The sequence below is a fragment of the Somniosus microcephalus genome, chromosome 5 (genome assembly GCF_052327205.1).
Source record: "Somniosus microcephalus isolate GS21.2 chromosome 5, FLI_Smic_1.0, whole genome shotgun sequence".
NCBI lineage: Eukaryota > Metazoa > Chordata > Chondrichthyes > Squaliformes > Somniosidae > Somniosus > Somniosus microcephalus.
This window is the reverse complement of record NC_140991.1, coordinates 103,723,062-103,746,281: the sequence shown is the minus strand read 5'-3', so window position 1 is coordinate 103,746,281 and position 23,220 is coordinate 103,723,062. Positions and strand designations below refer to the sequence as shown.

The 23,220-nt window shown below is 46.4% G+C and overlaps 1 protein-coding gene across 1 annotated transcript in view; it reads right to left on the bottom strand.

Moving 5' to 3' along the window:
- Window positions 1-13,357: 13,357 nt before the first annotated feature.
- Window positions 13,358-23,220, bottom strand: part of coa1 (cytochrome C oxidase assembly factor 1) — a 64,011-nt gene continuing 54,148 nt past the window's right edge. The window contains 1 exon segment of the mRNA XM_085988063.1: window positions 13,358-22,413. Coding sequence (XP_085844189.1) covers window positions 22,339-22,413 — 75 coding nt within the window. The 3' untranslated portion in view covers window positions 13,358-22,338.

The window sequence follows — 23,220 nt, the reverse complement described above, 5'->3', positions numbered from 1 at the left end:
GGAGGAGCAAGAGGAAGGCGGCCCATCGGGGGAACCCTCATCCGCGCCACAGGATGGCAATGGAGGGGACACGTCTTCCCTGGAGGAGAGCCAGGGGGAAGTGTTGCAGGGGGGGGTAGCTGCTGGGCCCAGTGGCGTGCAGCCACGCGGGAAGGGTCGGGCAGCTCGGCGGCCTTCTCCCCAGAGGGGGGAAGTGTTGCAGGGGAGTGTAGTTGCTGGGCCCAGTGGCGTGAAGCCACGCGGGAAGGGTCGGCCAGCTCGGCGGCCTTCTCCCCAGAGGGAGAGTCCGGCCTCCAGTCCGGAGACGGTCCTCGCCCATGAGGTGCGCCTCCTTGATCAAATGTCCGCGGACTCGGATCGTCGGCACACCGAGTTCATGGGGGTTGTGGCACGGTTGCCTGAGGCCATTGAGTCCCTGGCTCATAGTGTGTCCGATTTCGGGGCCTCACAGGCCAGGGGTTTCGAACAACTCGCGGCAGCACAGGCCAGGGGTCTCGAACAATTCGGGGCATCACAGGACGCGAGTCGGGCCGAATTCAGGGCAGCACGGGACGCGAGTCGGGACGAATTCAGGGCAGCACAGGCAGCGAGTGGACAGTTGATCAGTGGTGCCGTGCAGTCACTGGCTGGTCTGATGCGGGCACAGACCAGGGCAGTACGGGCACTCACTGCTGCCACACTCGCTGTGTCAGGCAGGCATCGCCAGGGCACCCGCCGCGCTGCAGCAGCACAGCGGTCTGGCCTTCACCAGATTGCTGCGCTTGCTGCAGTGCCAGCCCGGCCGAGTGCCAGTGTCTCAGGCGAGCAGCGAGCGCCTGGCATCAGCCAGCTTGCCCCCATTGCTGCAGCCGCCACTGCCACTCCCCCAGCGAAGCTGCGACGAGCTGCTGGAGGGACTGATGCTGCCCAGCCACAGCTGCAGCAGTCAGCAGCCGGCCCCTCCAGGGCCGGAGCTCGTCTAGGCCGACCCCCAAGGGCATCTGCCGTCACGCAATGTGCCCCTCAGGAGCCCTCCCCCAGCCTTGCAGCACCCACAGGGCCCAGGTTGAGGTGGAGCAGCAGGTCGGCCAGGGGCCGGAAAAGCCTGGACAAGGACTCGCCCTCTCGGCACACAAAGTAGAGTGTGTTGGCAAATGTTTTTTTATATGGGGGTGGTTGTGTTGTCTATGGGGGGGGTTCTTTTGGTAAGGCCGAGGATGAAGGCCATTTGGATGGACAAGTTTTGTTATTCCTCCCCAGGTTGTGGGAGTGAGATATGTTTTTGACTGTTTTTTGGGGGTGTTGTCTGTTTTTGGGTTTCATGTGGGAAGGGCCCTGAGTTTGTTCAATAAAGCTTTTTCTTTATTCAGCTTGTCCATGTGTGATGTTTCAAGTGGTTGTTGCGTTAACCGGCTGAGGGCTTGCGGAGCGGCTGCATTCATGTGCCTTCATTGCCACAAGCCATTCCCTGACAGGGGGCCTAGAAGTGTCGTTCAATAAGCCGCCGACGGACGGCCCTTGGACCTTGTGGCTCCCTCCTGGGCTGGTACTCCTCCTCCTCCTCCTCCTCCTCCTCCTCATGGTCCTCCTGCTCGTCCTCCTGAGGTGGTGGTCCAACGTGAGGTGGCAGTGCCTGAGTCCTGCGCATAGCCAGGTTGTGCAGCATGCAGCAAACGACGACGAACTGGGAGACTCTATCCGGCGAATACTGCAGAGATCCGCCGGAGCGATCCAGGCAGCGGAACCGTTGCTTGAGGACGCCAATCGTTTGCTCTATGATGTTCCTTGTGGCTTGATGGCTTTCATTGTATGCCTCCTCAGCAGGGGTCCTGGGCGCGCGGAGCGGGGTCATGAGCCATGTACACAAAGGATAGCCTTTGTCCCCGATAAGCCATCCTCTTGGGGGAGGCTATGCCTGGAACATGTCAGCCACAGTAGTCTGGCGCAGGATAAATGCATCGTGGCTGCTGCCTGGAAAGTGGGCATTGACAGCTAGGATGCGCTGCCTGTGGTCACACACCAGCTGTACATTGAGGGAATGGTAGCCCTTCCGGTTGCGGTAATCCTCGGCATTGTCGATAGGTGCCCGCAAAGCCACATGCGTGCAGTCAATGGCGCCCTGCACCATGGGGAAGTCGGCGATCCTCGCAAATCCGACTGCACGCTGCTCCTGCCTCTCTAGGGTCATGGGGAAGGAGATGAATTGGTGTCTCCTTGTGAAAAGGGCATCGGTGACCTGCCGGATGCAGCGATGCACGGCGAACTGGGAGATGTTAGCTATGTCCCCAGCAGCGGCTTGGAAGGAGCCGCTTGCATAAAAGTTCAGAGCCACCGTGACCTTCACTTCCACCGACAGAGACGTCCTGCACATCAGCTGTGGACGCAGATCTCTGTGAAGCAGCTGGCAGATCTCTGCAACCACCTCCCTTCTGAAGCGCAGCCTCTTAACACACTGCGCGGCAGTCATGGTGAGATAGGACACCTGCTGGCGGTATTCCCTGAGTGGGTAAGGCCTACGTTGCCGACGCCTGATGCCCCCTCTGCGTCTAGGCATGGCTGCCCCTCTCACACAGCGTCTGCGAGCCCTTCGCACATAATGCTGGAACTGAGGGTTGGAACCCCATGCAGCCCCCATAATATACTTGCAAACAATGAAATCACAATGAGGCAAATTTCCAAGCTCTGGCCAGAAGCCAAAAATACCTCTCCTATGTTGGGCCAAATCAGTAAGGTCTCTTCCTTGGTCTCTGTCCAGAAATCCGTTGCAGAAAAGTCATTGCAGCAAAATGGCTGGCCTTTATAGTTCAGTGTAAGTGCCCTTTAATTAGCGCTCCCCGAGGCCCGCAGGGCCTCTGCTGCGTTCCACTTCACAGTTCTTAACAGCGCCACGCCCACATTGGGCGGGCGCGACTGAAGTTCCGGTTTGGGGCGCACAAAGGGCGTTGCATGACGAAATGACGTCATAAGTTGCGCGCGCAGCTGAGCACGCGCAAACACTTTGCGCCGGCGCTAAATGTCTACTGAAGTTGGGCGTAGGCGCAGATCGTCCTGCGCCCGGGTGCTAAGTGCCTAGCGCTCGAGATCTACCCCTCCTAAGGCGCTAACGGCTGGCGAACGCAACTGAATTTCTAGGCCTAAGAGAATACAGTGGTTTGACAGCACGTCACATCATGCACATCACTGCAGAGTCATGTCTTGTATACTGAACGATCTAGCGATTCCATTCCAGAAAAAGCTGGCAATGTAAACCTCTCCTAACCATCATGAAAAGTCACTTCTCTGGCATGAATCTGGCAATTAGCCCATTGGCTTTATAATGTGTATGTATACAAAACTGTTAGCAAGGCCTGATAATAGTGTATTGCACTATTGTTGAGGCATATATCAGGTTGAGTGCAAAGTTGACTATATGGTGTGTTGGGCCTGATGTGCTTGGTATACATCATAGGATCAGGTTGGGCAGAGAGTGGAGGGTAGAGACTTTCCTGTTCAAGGAGAGTTACCCTGGGTCACTACAGCACATCTCTGAGCTTTCACCTCAAAAGCCACTGGTAGTGATTCAGCTACTGAACACCGGGAGCACATGGAATTTATTTAAATTAACTGACAGTGCATTGTATCGCAAGATCAGCGGTTACAGGAATACTCCGTTATGGCACATAAAAGGGAAGAAAAGGTTATCAATTTAAACCACTTTTTATGTCCCCTTTCCCTCCTTTACCCAACTTCTCTAACTCTTTCCCCCCACCTCCAGCATACACTGGAGATGGGATGAGATTCGGGGATAATTTTCCGCATATATTGGTGACGGGCAAGGTTCTCCAACACCAGCACACACACACTTGGAATATTATGCCCATGATACCATAAACTATCGATTGAGCTTCAGTCTTCTAACAGGATCTCTGATGCATATTCTTTAGCACTCAGAGACTGCTTGTATCTTTGTGTAAATAGATTTTTTTTGTACACTTTAAGCATGTAGAACCCAACAAAATCAAATTGCTAAGCCCCTTTTTTTTAAAGTACTTTTAAGTTCTGACAATAGACTAATCTCATTTGATGACACTAGAAGGCATGAAGAACATAAATGTCACATTCCAAGGGAAGCGAGCTTGGTTGCTATTGGCATTTACTGTCAGTCACTGTCACTTTTGTGGTCCTCCGTGAAGCTTAAGTATAAGAATCGAGAAAAAAATGCGTATAGAAGTCAGTGATGCAATTTATTTGGGATGACTTAGTGGAAATTAGTAAAGTATCCCCACAGTCATGTTCTCAAAGCAAAGTATTTATTTAAAAACTACCAAGAATCTATTTATTACTTTAGATAATCGTCTCCAAAGGAATATCTGCCAGTATCTAGTGTCAGTGGTAAAAGAAGTTTCTAAGCTGTAGTAAAAACCTAGGTACATGCCATAGTTGCTATGCAGTGTGCTTTACATGTACATTTGTGTACGTAAAGCGCAGTCATTATCTTCTCAGTCCAGGCACTTTAATCTGGGCTCAGCAGTGAAATAAATCCTTGGCTAGGTTCATTAGACCAACCAATTTACATTGCTGGTTTGTAGTAGAGCCAATCAATGTCCAGAACTTTTGAAATAACAACAGAAAACGCTGGAAAAACTCAGCAGGCCAGGCAGCATCCGTGGAGAGAGAAACAGAGTTAATGTTTCAGGTCGAAGACCTTTCGTCAGAACTGGAAAAAAACAGGAAAGGGGATAGATTTTAAAGCAAGTAGGGGCTGGGAAAAGGGGGAGGGGATGAAAGAACAAAAGGGAAGGTCAGTGATAGGATAGAAAGCAGGAGAGATTAAGAGACATTAAGAGATATTCAAGGAACAAAGGATGGCTCTGGACGAAGTGTGAATGGTCCTGAAAGAATGAAGGACAGCTGCCATGTGGGAGGGAAGAAAAAAGCTCAGAAGAAAGTGTGGATTAAAAAAGAGAAAATATATATATATTATTATATATATATATATGTGATAGGGGCCGAGGTTATGATCTGAAATTGTTGAACTCTATGTTTAGTCCAGAGGGCTGTAGAGTGCCTAATCGAAAGATGAGGTGCTGTTCCTCAAGCTTACGCTGAGCTTCCGTGGAATAATGCAAGAGGCCGAGGACGGTGAATGGGGGTAGGAGACGAGAGGACCGTATTGCAAATGCATTTTGGGAAAAATAAAGATAGCAGAGATATTTTAATTCAGCAGTGATTCCAAGGAGTATTTATACAATAAAGCTTCCAAATCCTCCTGGCAAGACACACTCAGAAGGAATAATGTAACAATATTCTCCATTTATATTGACTGGAATCAACTATGGCTGGGCCTTTTGGGCCTGCTTTTCACAGAGACTGAAAATTGTGGTGATGCTACAAAGTTAAACTTGCTTTCAACTTTCAGTTCATTTTGGCTTATGCTATAGCATGCTATGCTAAACTACTTTATGATATTGTATAATTAAAATACAGCTGTAAAATGAATACCACTTGTTGTTGTGTTTCTGTTAGTACAGGTAATCGTCTCATGACCACTGCCTGATGATTCTGTCTTTTGTTTCCATCCCAGCCACAAAATATTCTTCTGACGAATGAGGCACCTCTGGGAGATATTAAGATAGTTGACTTTGGCCTTTCTAGAAGAGTCAATAATAACGAAGAGCTAAGAGAAATAGAAACATAGAAAAATAGGAGCAGGAGTAGGCCATTCGAGCTTGCTCCGCCATTCAACATGATCATGGCTGATCCTCTATTTCAATACCATATTCCCGCTCTCTCCCCATACCCCTTGATGCCTTTTATATCTAGAAATCCATCTATCTCCTTCTTAAATATATTCAGTGGCTTGGCCTACACAGCCTTCTGTGGTAGAGAATTCCACAAGTTCACCACCCTCTGAGTGAAGTAATTTCTCCTCATCTCAGTCCTAAATGTCCTACCCCATATCCTGAGACTGTGACCCCTCTGCTTTGTCTGACATTTGGTGATAGGTACTCGATTGCCTTGGCCTGAGCACATGGAGTTTGATAGTGCTGTGATCATTGTATTGTGTATAGGTATTCGATTGCTTGTGCCTGGAAGTGTGTGTGTGTGTGTGTGTGTGTGTGTGTGGCAGGCATATTAAAAGCAGCATGAACTGAACTCACTGACGGTCTCTGGATTATCTTTGCAAATGCAACATTTGGCGACAAGGATGGCTGAAATCTCTCTTCCACCACCTCCTCCCTTCCTTGCACTACCCGGTGAGCCCCCGATCCCATGGGTTCGCTGGTTACAGTCCTTTGAAACCTACCTCATTGCTCTTGGACTAGAAACTGTGAGTACGGCTCGGAAAAAGGCACTGTTATCCCATTGCTTGGGAGCGGAGGGCCAGCGTGTTCTTGGGACATTATGCACAGCAGACTCAATCCAAACATATGATGAGCACACACTTCTCTGCCCCACAAAGTGCCCTCCTGCGGCGATTCATTTTTAGACAGCGTCACCAACTCCTCGGCGAGTCAGTGCATCAATACGTGGCTAATTTGAGGGGGTTAGCTAGCTCGTGCAAGTTCGGTGCATTACAAGATGAGATGGTGCGTGATCAACTAATAGAGCACACAAACAACGTGAGAGTGCTTGAAAGACTGTTACTCGAGTCCGACGATCTGTCGTTGTCACAGGCAGTCAACATTGCCTTTCAAGTGGAGTCTGCAGCCGAATGTGCAGCAAAACTAGCACACACACCCAGTGACAGCACCCTCGGCCCCGACAGCTCTGACACGGTAATGCTCGCGCGACGGCAGCAACGTGTGCTACCGCGGCAACAGTGTGGAAACTGCGGATCTCGTTCACATGCTACCAGAGCGCAGAATTGCCCCGCGCGCGGCCAAGCCTGTCGCAATTGTGGAAAACAAAATCACTTTGCCAAGGTCTGCCGCTCTGCCCCTGTTGCTACAGATGAACACTCTCAGTCCTCAAGCAGTTGGCCTACAATTCACAACGTGAGCTCTGGGTCAGTAGTGGCTTTCAAATCATGAACAATTAACCTGAATGATGTGTGCATCCCGCTGTTGTTGAATACCGGTGCCAGCATCTCACTGCTGAATGTGGACACATTCAAATGCTTTTTCAGCTCCCTGCCACTCTCTGCGCCCTCCACTACCCTTTGCGGGTATGGCAATTCGAAAATTGGACTAGTGGGCTCAGTCAACCTCACAGTACGCTATGGAACAAAAGTTTTGCCAGATATTTGTTTTCATGTGGCACGCCAAGGAGCTAACCTGATGGGCCTGGATCTTTTCACTGACCTGGGTTTTTCTCTCTTGGACACCGACGGGTCTGCGATTCTGCACGTCGCCTCACCATGGCGCCAAACATGGCCAGCACTCTTCGAGGGTCTGGGCTGCCTGACTGCCTTCACCCACCAGCCCATGGTTGACTCCACCGTTACCCCGGTCATGCAGCCACTGCGCCGCATCCCGCTTGCTCTCCGTGACGGGGTCACAGCTGAACTAAAGCAGCTACTGGAAGCCGCCATCATCGAACCAGTTGATGCCTCCCCATGGGTCTCCAACCTGGTGGTCGCAACGAAAAAGTCAGGTGGTCTACGTGTCTGTGTCGATCTTCGAGCAGTGAATATGGCCGTAATCCCTGACAAGTATCCCACGTCAGAGGAACTCACAGCGCAGTTCTATGGTTCCATCCTGTTCTCGAAACTGGACCTTCGACAGGGCTATCTACAGGTTCCCCTCCACCCCAGCAGCAGGGACCTCACTGCTTTTGTGACACATGCTGGCATCTTTCGGTACACCAGGATGCCATTTGGACTTAGCTCTGCACCCAGCTGCTTCCAAAAGGTGATGGCCTCTGTGCTCGCGGGCATTCCTGGGGTGGCCATCTACCTGGATGACATCGTCGTGCATGGGCCCTCGACCTCCACTCACGACGAATGCCTTCACAGAGTTTTCACAGCTCTAGCAAAACACAAGCTCACACTGAATGGCGAAAAGTGTGTCTTTGCTGTTTCAGAGATCGAATTTTTGGGGTTTCGGTTGTCGGCTGACGGTATATCCCCAATCCAGTCAAACGTGGATGCCATTCACAGCATCCCAGAACCCAGCTCTGCAGCACAGGTTGCCTCCTTCCTTGGCATGACTGGGTACTACCTGAAGTTTTTGCCCCAGTACTCAGCCACCACAGCCCCACTGCGCCAGCTCCTGCGAAAGGATGAGCCCTGGGTGTGGTCACAAGCCTGTACGGAAGCTGTTCGCCTCCTCAAATCGCAGCTCACGTCGCCTCCAGTGTTGGCTCACTTTGACGTTGTCAGCCCCACCCTCGTCACCTGCGACGCGTCCGCTGCAGCTGTGGGGGCGGTGTTATCGCAGATACAGAATGGAGTGGAGAAACCAATCGCCTTTGCCTCCCGAGCCCTTAGCCCCACCGAACAGAAGTACTCAGTAGGCGAGCGTGAGGCGCTGGTGTGCGTCTGGGCATGTGAGCTGTGGCACCTGTACACGTATGGCCGTGCCTTCAACCTGCAAACCGATCACCAGGCTCTCACTGCCCTGCTGTCGACATCCGGCACGGGCCACAGACCACTGCGTCTACACCGCTGGTCTGACCGCCTCCGCCAATACAATTTCAGTCTCCAGTTCACACCAGGACGTGACAATGTTGTTGCAGATCTGCTCTCCCGCACTGTCTCTGCCCCAGCCCCACTCGTCGGGTCTGAACAAGTGGAACAGGATATCGTCCAAATGCTGCACACGCCTCTCCAAACCACAGTCTCTCTCCAGGAGCTCAAAGAGGCCTCTGAACAGGATCCGGCCCTCTCCCAGCTGTGCACCTTCATCAGAGATGGCTGGCCTCGCAAGGTGCCTGAGGAACTGTCTGCCTACTCCAGAGTTAAAGAGGAGCTCTCCTGCTGGAATGACTCCTGTGTTGCACATGGGCTCTGCACTGTGGTCCCAAGTGCCCTTCGTGCACGTGTTTTATCCATGGCGCATGAGGGCCACTTGGGCATAGTGAAGCTCAAACAACGATGCCGAGACATAAGAACATAAGAAATAGGAGCAGGAGTAGGCCAATCGGCCCCTCGAGCCTGCTCCGCCATTCAATAAGATCATGGCTGATCTGATCCTAACTGCCAATCTACTATCACAGAACCATCTCCTGAATCTAACAGAATTAGACACACGAAATAGGAGCAGGATCAGGCTACACGGCCCCTGGGCCCGCTCCGCTACCCACAGGGCCATGACCGATCCGAACCTAGACTCATGTCCAAATTCCTGCCCGTTCCCCGTAACCCTTAATTCCCTTTATTTCTAGGAAACTGTCTATTTCTGTTTTAAATTTATGTAATGATGTGACTTCTACAGCTTTTTGGGGCAGCATATTCCATGGACCTACCACCCTCTGAGTGAAGTAGTTCCTCCTCATCTCAGTTTTGAAAGAGCAGCCCCTTATTCTAAGACTATGCCCCCTAGTTCTAGTTTCACCCAACATCGGGAACATCCTCCCCGCATCCACCCGATCCAACCCCTTCACAATCTTATATGTTTCAATAAGATCGCCTCTCATTCTTCTGAACTCCAATGAGTAGAGTCCCAATCTACTCAACCTCTCCTCATATGTCCATCCCCTCATCCCCGGGATTAACCGAGTGAACCTTCTTTGTACTGACTCGAGAGCAAGTATGTCCTTTCTTAAGTATGGACACCAAAACTGTACGCAGTATTCCAGGTGCGGTCTCACCAATACCTTGTACAACTGAAGCAATACCTCCCTATTTTTATATTCTATCCCCCTAGCAATGAAAGCCAACATTCCATTGGCCTTCTTAATCACTTGCTGCACCTGCATACTAACCTTTTGAGTTTCGTGCACCAGGACCCCCAGATCCCTTTGTACTTCAGTACTTTCCAGTTTCTTGCCATTAAGATAATAACTTGCTCTACGATTTTTCCTGCCAAAGTCCATAACCTCACACTTTCCAGTATTGTATTCCATCTGCCAAATCTCTGCCCACTTACTTAGCCTGTCTATGTCCCCTTGCAGGTTTTTTATGACCTAGTGTGGTGGCCGGGTATCGACAGGGAAATCGAGGCCCTGGTCAAGGACTGTGCAGCCTGCCTTGTAAGTGGCAAGACTGGCCACCAAGCTCCCCCACCCCTGCAACCCCTTGCCTGGCCCTCTCAGCCCTGGGAGCACCTGCAGCTGGACGTCTGCGGGGAGATCCATGGTGTCCCCCACCATCAATGGTTCCTAGTGGTGACCTACACTCAAAATGGCCAGAGGTCACTGCCGTGGCCTCCGTCACCTCTCGGGTCATCATTGATATCCTTGAGTCCCTCTTCTCCCGCTGGGGGCATCCAAAGGCCATCACCACAGACAATGGCCCCCAAATGGTCTCTTCGGAACTCTCCTCTTACCTTGAGAGCAAGGGCATCCGCCACATTCGCACAGCGTACTACCACCCCGAGTCAAATGGGGGGGGGGGGGTGGAGCGTTTTAACCAGACTCTGAAAAATGGCCTCAGAGCACACCTATCCCAGGGGTGTGCGTTTGACAAGGCCCTCCTCCACACACTGCTGCACTACAGAGCCTCCCAGCATTCCACTGCAGGGCTCTCACCCACATCCCTCATGCTAGGCCATGAGCTTATGCTGCCCCTTGGCAGGCTCCGCCCCTCGCCAGCTCAGAGCCCTGCTCCACCGGCTCAAGCCACAGTCGCTAAACAGCAGAAGATGAAACTCCGCTTCGACCAGTCGAAGAGGGCCAAGGCGCCCAACATCTCAGTCTCCGATTGGGTCAGAGTCCGCAGGCCTCACCGCAATAATAAGATGGCGTCATTCTGGTCCTCCCCTCTCCAAATCAGCCGCCAACTTGGACCAGCCACTTTCTGCCTCACTGACGGCTCTCGGTGGCATGCCAGCCGCCTTCGGAAGGTGCCAGCACCCCCTGATGCGGGATTATACGGACCTAACCCCCAAGCCTTACCACCAGAGTGGCGGGATGCACATGTGGCTCAGCCAGCCAACCCTCAAGCAGATGTTGTGCCTCAGCCTGCTCCTCACCAGTCCACACCTCGGCCTGTTCGTACACGTTCTCGCTCTGGCCACCTACAGGACTTTGTCACTACATTTCATGTTTGAAATTCTGTGAAGGGGGAGGAAATGTTATGTCTGACATTTGGTGATAGGTACTCGATTGCCTTGGCCTGAGCACATGGAGTTTGATAGCGGTGATCATTGTATTGTGTATAGGTATTCGATTGCTTGTGCCTGGAAGTGTATGTGTATGGCAGCCATATTAAAAGCAGCATGAACTGAACTCACTGATGGTCTCTGGATTATCTTTGCAAACGCAACACCCTCGTTCTAGATCCCCAGCCAGGGGATACATCCTCCCTGCATCCAGTCTGTCTAGGCCCGTCAGAATTTTATACGTTTCAATGAGATCCCCCCTCATTCTTCTAAATTCTAATGAATACAGGCCTAGTCGACCCAATCTCTCCTCATACAACAGTCCTGCCATCCCAGGAATCAGTCTGGTGAACCTTCGATGCACTCCCTCTATGGCAAGTAGGGTTGCAAAATTCTGGGAATTTTTAAAAGAGGAAACTTTCCATGGGAATTTTCGGGAATTTTGGGAATTTATGGGAATTTTGAGTTTTTTTTGCACACTGATGGTTTTTGTCTCTGACCCTTATATTATCTTTGTCGTCAAAATAGACATACTGTTCCATACAAATAAAAACAGGCTTTCAAAACTTTATTTAGGTTATAATTTTGAACTTTATTGAACCCCCACAAAAAAGACTCATCTAAAATAAAATAAAAAGAGCGTCAGCTTATTTAGCCTGTAATTTGTCCTTATTTTGTCCCTTTGAGTCTTCTACTCATGAGTCTTCTGAGTCTTCTACTCCTCATTGCTCCTCCTGATTCTCTGACTCTGGCTCTGACGTGTCCATTTCCTCCTCTGTGTCAGTGTCTAGCTGTGTGGTGGACACTTCTGTATCTGGCTCAATAAGTTGTAGGTTCGCCCGGATAGCCACCAGTTTCTCCACTCTCTTGTTAGTCAGCCTGTTGCGCACCTTTGTATGCGTATTCCCAAAAAGTGACCAGTTTCGTTCAGAGGCCGCTGATGAAGGTGGGATTTGGAGTATCACCGATGCAACAGGTGACAGGGCCTCAGATGCACAAAGTCCCTTCCACCAGGTATGTGCACTGATATGCTTGCATGATTCCCATATCCCATCCCCATTCCAAAGACCTTGCTTGGTAGAGAACTTTGCCAGACTTCCCAGAACTTTGCCCACATCCAGATTGAGATGGTGTGAGAGGGTAGAAATCACACTGTAAGCGCTGTTGATCTGTTCTCCAGAAAGTATTGGTCTCCCAACATGCTTTGGGTCCAGCATGTATGCTGCAGCATGAATCGGCTTGACACAAAATTCTTGACGCGTCTGTATGAATTGAACAATTGTCTTCTCCTCTGCTTTGAGCAGCAGGGATGTGGGTAGGGCAATGCTGATTTGTTCTTTTAAATCAGTAAAAAGCCCGAGAACATCTGACAAGACAGCGTCATCTCCTTCAATCTGAGCAATTGCAGATGCTACTGGTGAGAATAGTTTAAGGCTGCTAACCACTCTCTCCCAAAACACATCATCCAGCAGTATTTTCTTGATGGTGGTTTCCATATCCCCAGACTGGGATATTGCCATTTCTTGCAGCGACTCCTTACCCTCCAGAAGGCTGTTGTACATTATGACAACGCCACCCCATCTAGTGTTGTTGGGCAGCTTCAGTGTGGTGTTCTTGTTCTTTGTCATTTGCTTGGAGTTGTAGGTTGCTGCAACTACCTGTTTTCCCCTGACATACTTAACAACTTGCTTGGCTCTCTTGTACAGTACTTCCATGGTTCTCAAACCCATGATGTCCTTGAGGAGCAGGTTAAGCCCATGAGCTGCGCACCCAATAGACGTAATATGAGGGTAGGCCTCCTCCACTTGCGCCCAAGCAGCCTTCATATTCGCAGCATTGTCAGTAACTACTGCAAAGACCTTTTGTGATCCAAGATCGTTGGATAAATGCTGCTGCATCTTTGTGGCATTCTTTACATATGGCTTTCTACAGTGTTTGCACATGTACACAGTCTTTCCATCTTTAATGCCTGGGGTAAAATGCTTCCACACATCCGACGGTAAACGTGGCATTGTTCTATGCAGAGAAATAAAGGGCATTCATCTGTGTCGAACTGTGGTCGATCAGCACGATTGCAACAGGGTGAGTACATTTTTGCTGATGCTCCATGTGATGGAAGCATGACCTGTACACACACGACGCTACATCACCAATAGTGTATTATTTTGTATATTTTAAATTGAAGGACAACAGAGTTCAACAAGTAACTGGTTTATTTGGTATAAAGTCTGATTTACTTACTGCATCATCACAACATCAGCAGAAAACAAAATTACTTCCCTCAGGACCCCTAACCTGGATCTTAAAAAAACTATAGCAGTCTTACAGATGCCTGCAGGCCAATCACAATTCGATATGCAAATATTACAAATAGAGGGAGCTAATCGCTCATCCACTCATCCAACCAATCAGGACACATTTGTTCACAGTCACACACAAAACTTGTAATTATTAAAACAAGCCAAGTAAGAAGATAAACATATATTGATTAAGGAATTCCTTAATAATTAAGATTCCATCTCTGTTAGTAATTTTAAGAGAGGACCTGTGGAAAAAAAAAGAAAGAAATGCAAAAAAAACAATATTATGCTAGCATGTGCTTTTTTGGGCAAAATTCCCAAGCTAAACTTCCCGTGGAAAATTTCCGGAAATTTACCGGAAACTTTCCACCCCTTTGCAACCCTAATGGCAAGTATATCCTTTCTTAGGTAAGGAGACCAAAACTGCACACAGTATTCCAGGTGTGATCTCACCAAGGCACTGTATAATAACTATAGTAAGACATCCTTGCTCCTGTACTCAAATCTGCTTGCAATGAAGGCCAACATACCATTTGCCTTCCTAACTGCATGCTGCACCTGCATGTTTGCTTTCAGTGACTGGTGTACAAGGACACCCAGGTCCTTCTTTACATCAACATTTCCCAATCTATCACCATTTAAATAATACTCTGCCTTTCTGATTTTCCCACCGAAGTGGATAACTTCACATTGATCCACGTTATACTGCATCTGCCATGTATTTGCCCACTCACTCAACTTGTCTAAATCGCCTTAAAGCCTCTTTGCATCCTCCTCACAACTCATAATCCCACCTAGTTTTGTGTCATCAGCAAACTTGTAAATATTGGCCCAGAAATTCGGGTCCCCACGGGTGAGCAGTGTACTCACCCATAGGGCCAACGGAAGTGCCGGTTTCGCGCATGCACTGTGCTGTTCGCTATATAGTTAATTATAGCATTACTTGATCGTTATTCACATTTTTCTCTTTGTCATGGAATCATAGAATGATACAGCACAGGAGGCCATACGGCCCATCGTACCTGTGCTGACTCTTTGGTCAAGCTATCCAATTAATCCCACTTCCCTGCTCTTTCCCCATAGTCCTGTATTTTTCCCTTCAAGTATTTATCCAATTTCAGTTTGAATGTTACTATTGCATCTGCTTCCACCACTCTTTCAGGCAGTGCATTCCAGATGGCAACAACTCATGTTAAAAAAACATTTCCTCATGTCACCTCTGGTTCTTTTGCCAATCACCTTAAATCTGTCTCTTCTGGTTACTGACCCTTCTGTCACTGGAAACCATTTCTCCTTATTTACTCTTATCAAAACCATTCATGATTTTGAACACCATCAAATCTCCTCTTACCCTTCTCCTTTCTAAGGTAAACAGCCCCAGCTTCTCCAGTCTCTCCACATAACTGAAGTCCCTCATCCCTGGTACCATTCTGGTAAATCTCTTCTGCACCCTCTCTAAGCTTTTGACATCCTTTCTGAAGTGTGGGGCCCAGAATTGAACACACTACTTCAGCCGAGGCCTAACCAGTGTTTTATAAAGGTTTAGCATAGCTTCCTTGCTTTTGTACTCTATTAATAAAACCAAAGATCCCATATGCATTTTAACAGCCTTCTCAACTTGTCCTGCCTCCTTCAAAGATTTGTGTACGTGCGCCCCCAGGACTCTGTTCCTGTACTCCCTCTAAAATTGTACTATTTAGTTTCTATTACCTCTCCTCAATCTTCCAACCAAAATGCATCACTTCACACTTCTCTGTTAAATTTCATCTGCCATGTGTCTGCCCATTTCACCAGTCTGTCTGTCCTCCTGAAGTCTGTTACTATCCTCCTCATTGTTTACTCCATTTCTGAGGTTTGTATCATCTGTCCTTTCTTATGCTCTGGGCTGAAGGGTTTTCTCCACTGTTTTCAGTGCTGCTTGGTGACCAGCACACAGAGCTGCAGTTCTCTAGGCTGGAACTAATTCTAATGTGCAGCCAGGCTCTCGGTGAAAAATAGTTTGAATATTAGTCAAGGCGGGGATTCAAATCCTCAAATCATCCTGTTTAAATTTAATGTCAGCTACCAAGCTGCCTGTACATTGAATCTGACTTGGCCTGGCGTGGTTAGCAAAGTTATTGAGATTTAAGAAACCCAGTATTTACACATTGTCTTTTTTGAGTTAGCAGCACTACTTTGAGTAACCTTAAATATCTTTTAACTCATTATTTACATACTAAATTGGCATCAGAATAAAGGACCAATATATTTAAGCAGGATTGATTTTTTTTTAATATACCAGAATTATGAATATTGTGGTTTACTAACTACCACTAGTTGATGATTTCTGTGCGCTCCTAAATTTTCCTTCAAACCAGCAATTGCTGCAGCTACACTAGCAGCTGGTCTATTTTCAACATTCACCTAAATTCACCTTTAAATGTATACTAATTTCTTCCTTTTTCAGCTCCTGAAATTTTAAATTATGAGCCAATCAGCACAGCAACAGATATGTGGTAAGTTAATCCAGGTCTGACCTTTTTAAAAGCAGTGCTGCAATTAAATTGGTTGGAACAGCTTCTTACAACGACTTCCCTCTTTGTTTAGGAGTATAGGTGTACTTGTGTACGTCATGCGGACAAGGATATCTCCTTTCCTGGGCGATGACAAACAAGAAACTTTCCTCAACATTTCTCAGATAAATCTCAGCTTCACAGAAGATGATTTTGACAACATCTCCCAACAGGCCATAGACTTCATTAAGTCACTTCTTGTTAAGGAGCCTGAGTAAGTTGCTGATTTCATCTTGTTTCCTATTTATTTACTAATCTCATTGCAAAGCTTTGAGAGGCCATCTTAGTCATTAGCAACTTCTGATGCTTATTTTGTATTTTGCATCTCCTGGTCAGTAATAATGGGACGGATTGATTTTACTGTTACCTCTTGTCCTCAGTGGTGAAATGGTATGGGTTCAAAAGCTGAGCCCGCAAGTTCAAAATGTTTAAACTCCTTGATTTTGTGCATGTGTAGATCAAGTAAAGTTGTCATATGCTTTTACCTGTGATACTGTGTATACCTTATTCCACTATAGAAAAAACAGCACAGCTTTTGTATCCTTTAGTCATAAAGATGTACATAATTCCTTTAATAAATATATCTAGATGCTTGCTTGTTGATTTTGTACTCCAGCATCATTGCTGAGTAAATGACCAAACTTCAACTGTTAGAGGGATTGGTTTTTAATATAGTCAGGCACATAAATTGCATGTGATTTCTAACATTGCTACAAACCAGAAGGTGTGACATATACCTTAGTATCATGGATGATTAGACTATATATAGGTATCCACTATAATGCATTTCATTATCAGTGGTGTTCACTAACTCAAGCTAATACGTAATTCTTTAAAAAGAAATCCTACTTCATTGTCCACACCTGCATCTGGTTAAATGCACAATTGTCATTTCTTCCTTGGTTCAATTCCACATCTAAACGGGTAAGTGTTATCGTATGGGGAAAAATTGGAGCACTGACCCTTTTTAAAAACATGCTTGCATCAGAGGCTTCTCTATTTCAACACCGAAGAGCCGTATAGAAGGTGCATTCCTTCTGTTCTCCCCCAATTTTATCTCTTTCCCTCAGGAGTTTATTTATTCAAGTCAAATGAAATGAAAATTGGGAAAGATGGATAATGGGTGGCTGAACCAATATTGGCCGTTTTACACTCGTCCTAAATCAAAATGATCTCCCCCCAACCGGCCAGCTCGTGTGTGCTCACCATCCTGTAACATTTTATCAAGGCTTCTACCGTGGATCCTCTGTTGACTAAACTTGGAATAGGGTTGCTGCTGGCACCTTGCCACCAGGTGTGTTTTAAATGTGACCCATCTCTATTGACTACCACGAATGCACAATTTCCAGCCCTGTAAAGTCTGTGTGAATTTAAAAGGCTTGTATCCTAACTCAATTTGCCTTAACAAAAAACCATGAGCAGCAGATCTTCAGTTCCAGGTCACTGTTTGTTCTCAGGAGTGACCTACAGAGGATTCGCCTGTAAACCTTGTTTCAGGGCCAGGCAGAGTTCCAGCAACAATTGAAGCTAACCAACACCAGAATATCCCAGGTGACAAATATCGAATTCTCTGAGCAATGCTTGGGCGTATACTACTGACACAGATTGCTGCAAGTACTACTGTACTCAATACTTCAGCTCTGATCAGATTACCCACTTGACTGTAGAGCAAGAGACCCCAGTTTGTCAGCACACTTTCTTTCAGAACTGTAACTGTCTCATCATCGGCCAAGCAATATCTAGAAGTTAGCTGACATCATGTACTTTGTTCAACCTATCTCTCTATATCATTCAAGACAGAGCTCCCCAACACTGTATTCTATTCACCCAGGGTGTACTGTGGCTGTAGTATCTACAGAATACACTAAAGAAACGTACTGACTTAACTTTGACAGGACCTTCCAGCCCTGTAACCTCTACCGAGAAGAACGAAAGCAGTAATGTCAACATCATCCGAAGTTCAACACCACCCTGACTTGGATATATATTGTCACTCCTTCATTGTTACTGGCTCAAAATCCTGAAATTCCCTATCTAATACCATTGTGGGATCACCATCAGAAGGACGACTGCAGCGGTTCAAGAACGCCCACCACTACCTTCTCAGGGCAACTAGAGATGATGGACACCAGTGTTGCCTACATCCTGAGAATTTTTTTTTTAAATGGGGAAATTAGTTCAAGTGCCTCCACTAACATCAGATTGCAACTATTTTGGCTGAAACAGCTATCACTCTACTGCTCAAGTTGACCCAGACTGATGGGTCTCTTCCACAAGAATACGAGGCATTGGGCTGCTATATGGAGCAACTTGGTATGCTTTCACTAAGCATTAGCATCTTAATTTGGCGGCTCGGTCTAACAAATGCTTCTGTAGTGCTGTGCTCCAAACTGATCTGCACAAATGAGTATTCAGAATTCTATTGGCAGAATCTATCGGGTGTCTGACAGGACTGAACAGACTAGATGCAGGAAAGATGTTCCCGATGGTCGGGGAGTCCAGAACCAGGGGTCACAGTCTAAGGATAAGGGGTAAGCCATTTAGGACAGAAATGAGGAGGAATTTCTTCACCCAGAGAGTAGTGAACCTGTGGAATTCTCTACCACAGAAGGCAGTAGAGGCCAATTCATTAAATATATTCAAGAAGTTGGATATATTTCTTAAGGCTAAAGGGATCAAGGGGTATGGGGAGAAAGCAGGGACAGGGTACTGAATTTGGATGATCAGCCATAATTGCATTGAATGACGGAGCAGGCTCGAGGGGCCGAATGGCCTACTCATAAGAACATAAGAAGTAGGAGCAGGAGTAGGCCATACGGCCCCTCGGGCCTGCTCCGCCATTCAATAGGATCATGGCTGATCCGAACCTAGACTCACGTCCCTTCCCTGCCCGCTTCCCGTAACCCCTAATTCCCTTATCATCTAGGAAACTGTCTATCTCGGTTTTAAATTTATTTAATGTCGCAGCTTCCACAGCTCTTTGAGGTAGCAAATTCCATAGATTTACTACCCTCTGAGTGAAGAAGTTTCTCCTCATCTCAGTTTTGAAAGGGCAGCCCCTTATTCTAAGATTATGCCCCCTAGTTCTAGTCTCACCTATCAGTGGAAAAATCCTCACCGCATCCACCCGATCAAGCCCCTTCACAATCTTATATGTTTCGATAAGATCGCCTCTCATTCTTCTGAATTCCAATGAGTAGAGGCCCAACCTACTCAACCTTTCCTCATAAGTCAACCCCCTCATCTCCGGAATCAACCGAGTGAACCTTCTCTGAACTGCCTCGAGAGCAAGTATATCTTTTCTTAAATATGGAAACCAAAACTGTACGCAGTATTCCAGGTGTGGCCGCACCAGTACCCTGTAAAACTGAAGCAAGACTTCTCTGCTTTTATACTCCATCCCCCTTGCAATAAAAGCCAAGATTCCATTGGCCTTTCTGATCACCTGCTGTACCTGCATACTAACCTACTGTGTTTCATGCACCAGGACCCCCAGATCCCTTTGTACTATAGCACTTTGCAGTTTCTCTCCATTTAGATAATAACTTGCTCTTTGATTTTTTCTGCCAAAGTGCATAACCTCACACTTTCCAACATTATATTCCATCTGCCAAATTTCTGCCCACTTAGCCTGTCTACGTCCTTTTGCAGGTTTTTTATGTCCTCCTCACTCACTGCTTTCCCTCCCATCTTTGTATCGTCGGCAAACTTGGATATGTTGCACTCGGTCCCTTCCTCCAAATCGTTAATATAGATTGTAAAGAGTTGGGGTCCCAGCACTGACCCCTGCGGAACACCACTAGTCACTGATTGCCAACCCGAGAATGAACCATTTATCCCGACTCTCTGTTTTCTGTTAGATAACCAATCTTCCACCCATGCCAGTATATTACCCCCAATCCTGTGATTTTTTAATCTTGTGCAGTAATCTTTTGTGTGGCACCTTGTCAAATGCCTTTTGGAAGTCCAAATACACCACATCCACTGCTTCCCCTTTATCCACCCTGTTTGTTACGTCCTCAAAGAATTCGAGCAAATTTGTCAAACATGACTTCCCCTTCATAAAACCATGCTGACTCTTGTCCGATTAAATTATGCTTATCCAAATGTCCTGTTACTGCTTCCTTAATAATGGACTCCAACATTTTACCAACCACAGATGTTAGGCTAACTGGTCTATAGTTTCCAGCCTTTTGTCTACTTCCCTTTTTAAATAAGGGCGTTACATTAGCAGTCTTCCAATCTGCTGGGACCTTTCCTGAATCCAGGGAGTTCTGGAAAATTACCACCAATGCATCCGCAATCCCCACCGCCACTTCTCTCAAGACCCTAGGATGTAAGCCATCAGGTCCAGGGGATTTATCTGCCTTTAGTCCCATTATCTTACCAAGTAACACCTCCTTAGTGATTTTAATCGTGTTTAGCTCCTCCCCCCCCCTATAGCCCCGTTTGTCCAGTGTTGGGATATTTTTAGTGTCCTCTACTGTAAAAGGCTGATACAAAATATTTGTTCAGCGTTTTTGCCATCTCCATGTTCCCCACCACTAATTTCCCAGTCTCGTCCTCTAAGGGACCAACATTCACTTTAGCCGCCCTTTTTCTTTTTATATAACTGTAGAAACTCTTGCTATCTGTTTTTATGTTTTTTGCTAGTTTACTTTCATAATCTATCTTCCCTTTCTTAATTAATCTTTTAGTTATTCTTTGCTGGCTTTTAAATGCTTCCCAATCTTCTATCCTTCCACTAGATTTGGCTACTTTATATGCCCTTGTTTTCAGTCGGATACTATCCTTTATTACTTTACTTAGCCACGGATGGCTGTCATTTCTTTTATGCCCCTTTTTCCTCAGTGGAATATATTTTTCTTGAAAGTTGTGATATATCTCCTTGAATGTACACCACTGCTCATGTACCGTCTTACACTTTAATCTATTTTCCCAGTCCACTTTAGTCAACTCTGCTCTCATACCTTCATAGTCTCCTTTATTTAAGCTTAGTACGCTGGTTTGAGATCCAACTCTCTCACCCTCCAACTGAATTTGGAATTCAACCATGTTATGGTCACTCATTCCAAGGGGATCCTTTACTAGGACATTTTTTATTAATCCTGTCTCATTACACAGGACCAGATCTAAGATTGCCTGCCCCCTGGTAGGTTCATACTGCTCAAGGAACCTGTCCCTAATGCACTCTATGAACTCTTCCTCAAGGCTGCCCTGCTCAATTTGATTTGTCCAGTCAATATGAAAGTTAAAATCCCCCATGATTATAGCTGTTCCCTTATTACAAGCCCCAACTATTTCCTGATTTATACTCCGACCAACAGAGTTGCAACTGTTCGGAGACCTATAGACTACGCCCACTAGTGACTTTTTCCCCTTATTATTCCTTATCTCCACCCAAACTGTTTCACTATCCTGATCCTTTGACCCAATATAATTTCTCATTATTGCAGTGATTCCATCCTTTATTAACATAGCTCCTGCTCCTATCTTCTATGTTTATATCTGGAGTTGAATGAAAGTTGGATTATCTATGTAGACTAGGAAAATCTCATTCTACATGTGTAGTTCACCTCCACATGAAGACGTCCCATGTTTTCTCCTCTTTGAATCTGATGCTGCCTGAAACTTTATTAAATTTGAATGTTATTTAATACTCAAATGTTTCTGCTACCCCTCCAGTCAGCAACTAAGGATATAGCTCACAACAAGGCATTATATATGGCGACAGGAATAGCACCTGCTGCAAGCACACCAAAGATCTTAAAGTACCATGTTCTGATGTTTGGGGCCTGTAGGATGAAAACAATTTCCTATTTGGAAGTTGAATTGCAGGTAGGCAATCTGACATTCTCTGCAAATGCATATTTTTAAGCCGTGTATTCTTTGCATTCACTCAATGTTAACAGGCTGAAGTACTTTCTCATTTTCACAATAATTATGAATCTCAAGTCAGTTTAACCTATAGTTGGGATTACTGATTAAAGTAACTTCAGCACTTCACAAGAATTATCATCTGTTGCTGGGGGGGGGGGGGTGGTGTATGTATATGGCTTGGGGGCACAGGACAAGATCCATCTATCCTTACATCAAACTGACTGGAAAACGTGATCTTCACACAATTCTTTTACTGAAATTGTTGGGTGAACCATATTTTGGTACAATTGTGTGAGCTTAAGCTCCACCAAACAATGTTTTTAAATTGTTTTTTAAAATAGCATCAGAAAAAGACAACTTGTGTGACCTCCGGACTGTACAGGTTTGATAATGTCCTAGAGGCATTTTCCGAAGCCTTTGCACACGTATTAAGATTGGTGGTCTTCATCCTTGGTCGAGGGGTAAACTGAAACTTGCTGGCCATCCAGCAATTGCAACACAGCTTCTTGTAGAAACCATCTAACAAAAAGCAAGAAAAACAAAAGGTAAAGAAGACATTAACTGACAATTCTTCAACAAAATTCCTTTCCTTCCCAACTTCCTCTCATAAAAGCATGAGTTTTGTTGGGTCATAGTGCCACAGGTGCTGCCAATCCTCTGGTATCTCATCCAAGTGGCTGTTCTTTATGAGTGAATGTCAGCAGGCTATTTATCCATGGAGGGCCCCCACAGCCAAGCTCAATCCTGTCCTCCCCTGACATCACACATGCACACTTTCCAGTGGGAACCGTTGAATAGGGAGTAGGAATCTGACTAACTTTTCCCTTCCCCACCCAGGAGCACCGCGGTCAGAACTTAAAACTGCCTTGGCTGAAATCAGCTAACTCTAGACTGGGGATTAAACCTGGGACCTCTGGCTGAGTATCATACAGTGCAGTGTTGAGAAAAATAGTCATTGACTGAAATTAAATGCTATTTTTAAAGAAGATTTTGAAAAAATTCTTGGCACGACAAGAATTGAAATATGGACAAGAAAAACAAAATTTCCGCATACATTTTTTCAAGACAAGTTGAGGTGCAGACACCATGCGGTGAACTTATCCAACGAGCCATCAAGGCAATTCTCAGAGCCCTTCATGTTGACTGATGTTTGGTCCAAAACAATTTGCTTTGCACAGACAAGATTTTCAAAAAGAATCATACAAAATGGAAAACTATTTAGTCTAATACACATTTAAGCCCTTCAGACAAAAATAATAATTTCTGGCAGTTTGATATATATATATTTGACCAGAAATGTTTTAGACATTTGACTGAAATATAAAA